The sequence below is a fragment of the Trichechus manatus genome, unplaced genomic scaffold (genome assembly GCF_000243295.1).
Source record: "Trichechus manatus latirostris isolate Lorelei unplaced genomic scaffold, TriManLat1.0 scaffold00002, whole genome shotgun sequence".
Taxonomy (NCBI): Eukaryota; Metazoa; Chordata; class Mammalia; order Sirenia; family Trichechidae; genus Trichechus; species Trichechus manatus.
The window spans coordinates 19,766,881-19,778,202 of NW_004443938.1; the positions used below are offsets into that span (position 1 = coordinate 19,766,881).

General features: G+C 43.1%; 1 protein-coding gene across 1 annotated transcript in view; it reads right to left on the bottom strand.

Moving 5' to 3' along the window:
* Positions 1–11,322, bottom strand: part of ESR1 (estrogen receptor 1) — a 569,447-nt gene that overhangs the window by 345,647 nt on the left and 212,478 nt on the right. Inside the window, exon 3 of the mRNA XM_004368823.3 lies at positions 6,942–7,464. Within this exon, the coding sequence (XP_004368880.1) occupies positions 6,942–7,393 (452 nt within the window). The 5' untranslated portion in view covers positions 7,394–7,464. The remainder of the gene's footprint in view (positions 1–6,941; positions 7,465–11,322) is intronic.

The following is an 11,322-nucleotide window of genomic DNA, read 5'->3' on the forward strand; positions in this document are numbered from 1 at the left end:
GGATGCATCTATAACTGTTCAAAGAAGAGCAGTGTTGACAGAGTGGGAAGTTTAAGAGTTGGTTTAAAGTTCACATGGATCCAGAACTCCTGACACCTGGTCCCTGGAAGACATGAGCCAAGGCTGCACTCCTGGTCATCTCCATGCCATATACACTTGGAAAGAACATGGCCTCAGAATTTCACCTGTTCATGTGGTAAGGCTTCCTGGCTGCTATATGCTAACACTATTACATGAACTCTGGAGAGTATAAAAATGCATTTCATTCTATCTACACCCTCCATGAGCTACATGAGTTGAAACAAGGTAGCTGAATGAATGAATGAATGGACAAACTGTCAAAACAATTCCACAAAGTGAAAACTTCTTCCTGATTTGTTTTTTAAGTTTCTATCCTTAGAGACAAGAAAAGAAAAGTTTCATGTAATTTAATCTGGTTAATGCCAGTCTGGATTATTAAGGCATGTTCTTCCACTATTGGATTTCCCAGGCTAGGGAGGAACTCTGTCGAGCCGTGTTCCAGATTTCATTAAAATGACAGTTGAAACTGGTCAAGAAAGTAATAAATCAGAAAACGTGGAAGGAAAGATGTGGGAACAGAGATGGAGCAACAAAAACAGAAGAAAAGAAAAAACAAAAAAGCCTGATAGAGAGATAGGGGAAAAGAGGTCAAAGGGATTTTTAGAGGAAAGAACATTAGAAAATAAAGCCAAGGAAACAAGAAAATATGAGAATGGACTATTAGAAAAAAAAACCCAGATCAAAGGAGGAAAGAGAAAGCATGCCAATGCAAAATTTAACTATCGCTAACATCATTTAGTTGCAGGAAACTAAGAGAGAGTTGTCTTTTACTTCCAGAGCCTTATTTAAATAAAAAAAATCCCAAGGCTGTAAGTGAGAAAAATGAGCGGAAGAGCCAAGGAAACCGCCCAGGAAGTGGTGCTTGGCACTGCCAGGTGTCGGCTGCTGGGGTCCCTAAAATGCCACAGTTTGGGAACTCGCAGATTGAGCTGGGTCCAGAGAACGCAGTCAGAGGGGCTGAACCGAGAAGAGTGGGCCTGCGGACCAGAAAACTCCAAGGTGAGAAGCTGAACTTTAATCTCAGAAGGCCCTTCACTCCTCCCGAAGTTAACCACATGTGGAGGACTCTCAAAAAAACTGAAAAGAAACAAAAAAAATAGAACCCATCTGAGCTCACTGCCGGCTGATTTGGAAACGTCTAGTCCTGAACATGACTTAATTCAATTTAAAGTGGACTTCTACAGTTTCCTCAGTGTAATTCATAGGAGCTCCAGAAAGTAGAAAATTGCAGGAAAAAGAAGTCTACTATCTTATTAAAGACAATATATTTGATTAAGGTAGAAGATGTTGTGGCAGCAAGCTAATAATATGATGTGTCCCCTCAGATGGAGTTGGGAGGAGACACAAAAAATCCAGGTTTGTTTGCTGTTGATTTTTAATTTTCTGCGCAGCAATTATAGCTAATTAATAGATATCTGGCATTAATATTATTGATAATATTATTATTGAATGTTTCAGAATATTAACTTAAATTACAACTATACAAAAATTAGGCAAGTTTATTAAGGATTTGGTTTCTATGTAGCAATAATATCTCCAGCCTACATAACAGGCATCCAGAAATACTACCTACCCAAACTGACACCAAAACTATATCATCATCATCATCACCACTATTACCATCAGCATAGATTACCACCATCACATTTCCATGTCACTTGAAGGGGCAGTCATACCTCTCCTTACCTTACCAGGTTTCCTGAAAGTATCATTTTATTAAACTACTTAAAATTTTGTCAGTTAGGATCCAAATAGTTGTCTTTCTATCCTTCCTATTTTTAATGGAATCTAAAAATAGACACATAATTTAAAGCATTGTTAATGAATGCAGCGCTTTCCTCATTAATTCCTAATAATATTCTCCAAAACCCAGAACATAGAAATGATGATTTCTTCTCACATGAGATTAAGGATGTCATAAAGATATCCCCATAACCTCAGCCATTTAAGCCTCAGATTTCAGAGTTCGGCGTGAGGGTATGTTTTAGGGATGGAGAAGACAACGGCTCAGACATACTTTTTTTTTTTTAATGACATTATCCATCAAATCACTGGCCGAGTTTAAAATATAAAGTAAAACTACTCGCTGACGTTGATGGGCTGCCTCCTTCCTAGGAAATCCATCACACTTTCATTTTGGTTGGTTTGCATTTAAGGGGCTGAGCCTTTTAGATTTATACAGCATTTTTCCGAGGGGTATGTGTTGTGGTGCTAAACAATCCTAGCCACCCTGTTTTCATTTTTCAGATAAGCAAACCGAGACTTAGAATTAAATGACACGGCTAGTTTTCCCCAATCCACTCCAGGTATCCTGGAAGAGAAGGGAACGCACTTTGCACATTGCTCTCTTCTTTGGGTTCTTCCAAAGTTACATTCAAAGTAAGACTAAAGTCAGAGGTAGGAGTTAGATGCATTATTTTTGTGCTGAGTATAGATTTTAGAAAAAAAAATGTGTCACTAAAAGCCACACATTTCTTTATGTAAGATTATTTTCATATAATCAGGGTTTAGACCCTGATTTAAAAATGTACCCAAAAAATAAATGTTCTTCATGATAACCCAGGCTACATACAAATGTTACAGAACTTGGTACAGATTCTACCTAAATCTGGTTTCCACAGAAAAGGATGTCCTGTTATCATCGTTCTATATTTTTAGTGACACTTTTGATCACTTAAATCTGATCTGCCCCCACTGTTTTTTAGCTTACAAAATTACTAAAACAAATATTAATAAGTGAATAAAATAATAATAACATCTAATGTTTGTATACCACTTTCACATATACTACAATCTTGCTTGACAAAATTACTAATGTCTCCTTGTTCATGGGAAGTTTCACATCTTTTATAGTTTTTTCCTGATATCTTCGTTCCTGCTATTTTGGCAATTTCTTACCCGTCTTTAATATCCTTAAAACAATAAGAAACCAAAATCCTGAACCTGAATTTTCCCAAGTTGTAAGTGTCCTATCAAAAATATACTCACAAAAGTAAATAACAAACAACTATAACCAAGGACCAAAATTAACTAAGTGTGAGAAAGAAGATTAGAATAAGCGGCAATTATCCTTCAGGGTCTTTCTATCAAAGAGGTACAAACCACATGGAGTAGGTGAAAATGAAATGGGGTCTGAAGATGTGATTCCATTTTCATCCTAAAATACACGCATTCTCGAGGCAGTATGTAACTTCTTTGACTCTTCTTAGACCATTACAAAGCGTTAGGTAGTCAGTTATAACTTAAATGAATGAAAGAAGTAAGAATAGAAAGAAAAGGTGCTAAAATATTACCTAAATACAAGGAAAGAATTATTGGAAACCTGAAAATCAGCCACTCAAATCTCTCCTGGATATCAGCCTCTGTCAAAGTTGAGAAAGTTTTAAATGATCACAAATGGTCAAACTAGCTATTCAAAATATGCATACAGCAAGTATACACATTACCACAGCATTGCATTTTATGTAAAAGGTTTGTGTATCAAGTGTTCTTGAGAAGTGGGCAATGTGTAGTCTTTAAGAATTTTTTCTTTTCACCATTGCCATGGAGTGAATTCCGACTCAGACAGACCCTATAGGACAGAGCAGAACTTCCTCATAGGTTTTCCAAGACTGTAATCTTTATGGAAGCAGACTTTTCTCCTGCGGAGCGGATGGTAGGTTTGAACTGCTGACTTAGCAGCTGAGCACTTAACCACTGTACCACCAGGGCTCCTCTTTAAGAATACTGACTAATAAAACCAAAATAATTATGCAGCATTAAATATGTAATTTGAGTTTTAAGGTTCATCTTTAGTTTTATTCAAAATTCCTAAGTTGTCTGAACTCTATAAAGAAACCTTATATAAAATGACTCCTAGTCATCTTCATCATTAGAAGTTACTGGAATTTTAGGTAAGGCCCAACGTGCAAAGTCACAGCTTCCCTATAACAAATGTATTTCCTTAATAACAATTTGTTGGGACATGTGACAACTTTTCACACCTTATTATATGCCCAGAGCAGTTTTATTTATTACATTTCTATTATATATCTATTACATTTTTATTATATTTCTTCTTCCGTACATATGACTGTATAGATCAATGGAAAAAAGTAACTAACTACAGCATCTGAATGCTAAATGATGTGGACTTCAGACACATTCTCTGAACATTCCAGTGGGACATGCAGGTGGACAATCCATACTATAGCACCATTTTATAAATGGAGAAGTTAACAATCAGAAATAAGAAAGCATAGTCTAACTAACCTAAAAACGCCAGCCTAATTTATTGGAGGCAAATAAAATAAAGGCAATCGTAACAGATTTTTGGATTGTGTAAAGCAACCAGCCACTATGCCTGAATTTTTCATTTTCTTCTAAACATAATATTTTAGGCCAGTAGATTTCAAACTTCTTTGACCTCAATCCACATTAAGAGTTATATTTTACATCACAATTAATGTACAGAAACATGTATGAAACAAATTTTCATGAAACAAAGCTTACCCTTCCTAAATATCAAGTACTCTGTTATTTTCTATTATATTCCTTTCTATTTTATTTCTTTAAAAAAAAAATGGTGCTAGACTCAGTAAACTGATTTTATGACCCACTGGGTCATGACAAGCAGTTTGAAAATTACTGCTTTTCGGCCCCTAAAACTTTGTAAAAACTACTTAGGAAAATTAAAGATTCCTAAAGAAATCTAATCAATTTTTTAATTTTTACCTACAGCATCCAAACAGGAAAACTGAGAGGAAAAAAAAAAATTTTAAAATATCTATCTATTTGAAACAACGCTCAAACAGACCCTTTTCTTCTCTGGGTAATAAGAGGCAGGATTCACACAAAAGAAGAAGGATATTATGGAAAAGAAACTGCAAAGGAAAAATCATTCTAAGATTAAATTTCCACACGGAATCCAATCTGCATGATTTTTTTTTTTTTGCTTTATTTAAAGTCCCTTGTCATTTTTCATTGTTATTCTAACAGTATGAATATCATTTAATGCAAAAAGTTTCAGATGGGGCATATTACAGTGATATTATTTGCCACTGAGATGATGAACAAGTTTGAATAAAATGTGATCCCCTTTTAACTTGACCACGCTCACTTTGTAATTATTAGCAAAGCAGTAAATGATCCACTACGGAGCAGTCTCATTAGTGTCCATTGAAATTCAGTGGCATTAATTTGCAATAAAAGAACTGAAAATTAAATGGAAAAGAAAATAGTTTCTGGAGTCCACCATAAGGTTATGGAATTCACATCATACCAGTGCCATCCTTCACATCAAGGAGTTGAAAATGCTGAGTGAATTAGACTTAATCGCTGTATTTTGTTCTTCCATGTTTTAAAAAAAAAAAAAAGTGGGCAGAAGAAATCATTTTTCTCTTTCCATGTTAACCTTAAATTAATACAAGTGAAATTAATTTGAAATACTCCAACTTTTTTAAAGTTTTGTTCATTGTTTGTTTTTTAAGTAATACCTCAGGTTGGACCTGCTTCACTATGGGACACGCTACATCCTTTTGAGGGGGCTGGAGCTGTTGTTCAGATTCCCCAAGAGTTCGCCTGTCAGTACTCTCTGGAGCCACCCTGCACCCTAGTCCTGTCTCTTCTGCTATAAATATCTCTGGAAATAACACGTTAACAGAAAATGGTCCATGGCTTGCTGTGCAGAGAAGCTGGGCGAGGGCAGGAGACAAGTCCAGACTCCAGAGCAGAGAGCACAGTCTGGAAGCGTCTAATTCAGCACCAGCCACGTGGGCACCCCAGGCCTCCCAAACCCACTCCAGGGTGTCCCAGCCCTGCCCGAAGCCACGGGCACCTTAGCCCTTCTATAAGCCCAGCCGGGAGAAGAGGGGCAAACAAAGGACAAGGGGGACGGAAGGGAGAGGAAGAAGGAACAATCTATTTTGTTTTTGTTTGTTTAGTCTGTTTGTTTTTAATAAGAACACAAAGCATTCGCCACTGAAGTCACCCAAGTGTTCCGTCTATCCTGGGCTGCCAACGTGACTGGAAGGCGCAACCCGGAGCTGACCCCGCACTCCACTCCGGCATTTTCTGCCTGGTAGGCCAGACGTGCAACTGAGCTAGCAAGGGATAATTCAAAAGCACTCCTGCTTCGATGTGGCATGGTTTAAACTCACAGGACACCTATAAATTCCCGGCTGTCAGAAGTCACATGCCAGCAATCTGCTCCAACACGGACTCAATCATGTAACTTAGAAGTCAGAAACTTGTTGAGACTCATTCAACGCACCGCTCGCTCTTCTGAGCAGCGCAATTCAGTCCCAACGCTCTCCAACGTGGGATGGGGAGGGGGGCCGGTGAGTGATAGGAATCTCTAATAATAATCTGGATGATAAAAATGTGCGTATTTCCAATCTGACATTCGAAATAAGAGGATATTTTTAAAACAAAATTCTAACATAATAAAATCTTCCGAGTTCCGCTAACCCCAAACACCTCCAGCCCTCAATACCAAAGCGGGGCACGGGCTAAGGACTCAAAGCTCCTAGTGTTCATTGCCTTTGGGGTATCTCCCCCCGCCCCTCCAAATAACTGCTGCTTTTTCTGCTTTTCCAGCGCTGGTTTGGTGAGGAGGCACGCGGGGTTTCTGAGCTGCCTGCTCACACGCAGAGACGGGGTGGAGAACTAGCTCTTTTTTTGAAGCTGCCCAGCCAGAGACCGGGACTCCGGGACGCGGGGTCCACAAATAGCCCATGGTCTGGGCCGCGCCTCCCCGGCTTCCCGCGCGCCCTCGGGTCCCGCGCCCCGGCTCCTCCGGCCACGTTGGCCCGGGCTTCCCCCGGCTGCCCAAGCGCGCGGCCTCCCCTACCCCGGCTCCCCGACGGCGCGGCGGCGGGTACCTGTAGTAAGCCGGCGGGCCGGGCTCGCGCACCGCGTAGCCGCCCTGCTCGTTCTCCAGGTAGTAGGGCACCTGCTGGCCGTGCGGGTGCAGGAAAGGCGAGAGCTGCGGCGGTGAGTGCAGCAGCATGAGCGGGCTCGGAGACACGCTGGTGAGCGGCGGGAAGCCCCCCATGCCGTTGGCGCCGAACGCCGCCGCCTCGGCCACCGGGCCGTACGTGAGGCCGGACTGGCCGTAGCCCGGCGCCGAGGCGGCGGCCGCGGCGTTAAAGTCGTACGCGGCGCCCTCGGGGTAGTTGTACATGGCGGGCTTGCTGCTGTCCACGTACATGTCGCCCAGGGGCCGTTCCAGGGGGATCTTGAGCTGCGGGCGGCTGAGGGGCTCCAGCTCGTTTCCTTGGATCTGGTGCAGCATAGTCATGCCGGACGCTTTGGTGTGGAGGGTCATGGTCATGGTCAGTGGCCGCTGGCGAGGCGCATCTCTTTCTCCCCGCACGGCGGAGGGCTTAGCAGCCGACGGGCCACCTGGAAAAAGAGCACAGCCTGCGGTTAGTGGCGGCGCAGGGCATGTCCCGCCGCGCAGCAGGCGCTGGCCCTACCCCGGGAGCCGGCCGGTCCGGTGGATCCCGGCGGCCGGACGCGAGCAAGTGCAGCCCCGGCGCGAGCGCGCTCCGCCAACTCGCGGGCTCTCGGGGCTCCAACTTTAAGTACTGGCCTCCCGAGCTCATATGCATTACAAAGGTGCTGGAAGCCGGCCAGAGACTTGTTGCCTTGCACTGACATTGGCTTAAACATCACTCCAGGCACAACTCGTTTTGGAGCGATCCCAGCGAGCAGCTTCCCTGAACTTTACTTGTCGTTGCCGCAGGATGGAGGCTGGATTTCACTCCGGGGGGAGGGCAGGGACGCGGAGGGATCTTCTAAAGGTGGCGCAGGGATAGCGGGGTTTAAAACCGACTTCGAAGACTAATCCAGGGGTCGGCATTCTCGGATGGGCTGCCTTATGTGCCCTCTGCTAGGCTCCAATCTATCTCTGTTTGTGTCTCTTTCTGCTTGATTCACTTTTCTCCTTGGCTAGAAATATGTAGTGTGTACATAGAATGACCCTGGGGAGGACTACTCTGTAACTGAGATACGGCAGATAGGATGGGGAGTGCGGTTGCATATGCAGCCAGCCACAGACAGCTATATTTAGCAGTTGGCAGGCCTCTGGGGGAGAAGGGGAGGAGATTCAAGGTGCACTTATAGGAAGAGACGCATTTTGCAATCAGAAAAATGCTGCTGGACCTCAGTTTCCTCATCTGCAAAATGCTCCCACGACGATCCCTTCCAGCCCGGCTTGCATGTTTGTGTTGGACCACAGTGCTGTACTTGCTCCCATTTAGGAGTTCTCATGTGAGTGATGATTCAAAAACATCTTTGGTTAGGCGTACACGGGTGTTCATGACTTCCATGGGTTATACAACTAAAACTTCAGAAAACTGCATAGGAAATGTGACCTTTACATACAAAGCATAACCTCAGGTCATTAACCAACCCCTTGGCAAATAAGTTACACTGTTGATCGGACCCACACATCTTAAAATGTAAGGATACATTTCTATTCTTTAGTCCTACCATCGGACCGACTCGGTTCACTTGGGCTAGGATATGCAGAATCAAATATCCAGATGAAAGAGAAATAGAAAAAAAGTTTTTTAACTTAATTTAAAGCTAAGCATGCACACACATCAAAAATATATACATATATAATATATACCCATTAGTGAAACAATAGATAAGGTAAGTGTATCATGCATCCATAAGCTTGGATAGTTTATACTTTTTAATAAACTTCCTTTGCATCAGTCTAGTAGTCTCTGATACAACCGTTAATACTTGGCTTTAGTTGTTATCTCAAACACCCAACAGTACCTGACAAAATGCTCATGGGGTACATAAATGCCACGGCTGCTGTTAATCACAGGAACAGTTTTGATATTTTTGGCATTTTTATACTAGTAAGAACACATTTTATCTAATTCGTACAAAAACAAACAGACCATTTTGGGGTTGTATGAAAATGTAGCTAATTTAATATTAAGCCAAAATAAAACTTAGTACCAATAACTATAGATTGCAAGCAAAGAAAGGGTTAAAAACACATTAGGTGAATCAAAAATCGTTCTCTTCGTGGCCAGCAACCATTACTTTCCAAAGCCTTTTTTTTTTTTTTGCAAATAGTTTAATTTCTGTAAATCACACTTTCGATTTTCAAATGCCTTTTCTTGAACACAAGCAAAAGCACTTCACAGGGCTCTTAAAAATCTGAACCTGCCCAATGATAAATAAATTGCATGAAGAAGCCTACAAGTCCTGAAAGGCACAAGCATCGCACACATGCCCCCAAGGCAAGCCGCAAAACCTCTTCTCCCTACTAGGATACCGACACTGGCCAGCAAGGTAAGTTGCTTTCTCAAAATGCGAGAGCTACAGAGAGAGAAATCAAAACAATCCTACCCTGCTGGATCAAAAGCGTCTTTCCATAAATGTTCCATGGGCTTGGAGAAGTCAAGGGCCGAGACAGGGAGACGGAAGGCAGGGATGTGCTTGCCTGTGCGAGTGGTTCTGTGTGTGAGAGAGACAGAGGGTGTGGGGATGTGTTTGTGCGTGGAATGGCAGGGATTCGGGAAGCAGCCAGTAGGCAGGGCACTTGGCAGCCCCTCCCGCAGACACAGCAGCTGAGCTGCTGCACAGAGCTCGATGAATGGCGGTGGGCACTGAGGGGAAGGTTGCTTTCTGCTTGTGGAGAGCAGTGTGGCATAGCTATAGTAAATGTTCCCGGGGAGAAGCAAAACTGCCCTCTTTGCTTCTTACCCTGAGAGCCTGGAAAGTAGCCCCTGCTTTCCGCTGCCATCCGAAGCAAGAGGAAAAACAGGGTTGCTGTAAATCATAGGCTTACAGCTAAAATGGAATGGCAGTGAAAAGAGTGTGGAGATCAAGTTTACAAAATGTGACATGGGTGGTTTTTCCTAAAGAATATAATTTAACAATAAAAGCTTCCTGGGATGCACTTGGATCAAATGCCTTGCTGGCCCCAACCCCCAGGCTCTGAGCAGACACACTATTGCCATGCCTCTGATTACACCAGGAAACCAGACTTTGGAATAAATGTTTTGGCATTCTAGGGATGTGCTTCCAGCTGAAATGCAATACTCCTCCACCTCGTTAACCAAACCCACAAACCTTTCCACGAAGAGCTCAGTTAACTGCTTTCTGTAAACATGAGAAAAAAATATGATGAAAAGCTCAGGGTATGAAGATAAGACAAAGGTGGGTACCATTGTTCTAAACTTATTTTAGGCTCTGAGGTCGTACAGGCGTCGATCACGGAAGGGTTGTCAATTTCCCTACAATGCCCACCTGGATCCACCTGGTTCTCAATGCTTCTCTTGACCATGGTACTGACACACAATAGTAAGGTGCTCCTAGTGCACCTGCACCCAGGGTCCCAGGACATGTGACGCCCAGTGGAGCCTGTGTTGCCAGACATTAGTCATGGCCTTGAGTATTAAATGACTCTAATCACAATGCCAGGAGTGGCCAGTCTCTGGCCTGGGACCCTCTGCAGTTACCAAGAGATTGATGAGTGGCTCTTGAGACCAGTACAAAGAAAAAAATAAAAGCTACAAAAATGTTAATGATGTCATAGTGCAACTAAATATATTTTGTGCTTGGAAGACCCAAAATATTCCAACACTGAAGCACAGAAGAGCTGTCTCCCCAGTCCACAGTAAACTCAACTGTTGGGGGAAAAAACCCTTTGTTGGAGACAGTGGTTAATCCTGGCTCCTCCTTCAGGTCAGGAATGGCCACCCATGAAACAGGCCAGTCCAAAATCAAGAACGTGGAAAGAAGGAAGGGGGGAGGGGAAGGAAAGCGTAGGAAAGGAAGGGTAGGGAAAAGAAAAAAAGGGAGAAATGAAGGAGAATCCTCAAATATTCCCCTTTAACATAGGGAAAAGCTCTGTTCCAGAGGGTTTTCAATGGCTGAATTTTCAAAAGTAGATCACCTGCTCTTTCTTCCGAGGTGCCTCTGGGTGGACTGGAACCTCCAATCTTTCAATTAGCAACTGAGTGCATCACGTACTTGCACCACCCAGGGCTCCGGGCTTATCGCCATTGGGTGGGAAGGCACCACACGAAGCGGGTTTTCCTCTGGTACCTCTGGAAGCAACCTCACGATTTAGCTTGCAGCACTCTCCTTTTCCTCTCTACGCTCTCATGCTGACATGCCCATCACCTGCCTTGGCTCACCTGGCACTCCCAGGTGAAGGCGGGTGAAGTCTATTTTTCTAGCCCCACCTCTGAACATATTACCAGACCCACTTTTCTAGCAGTCTTC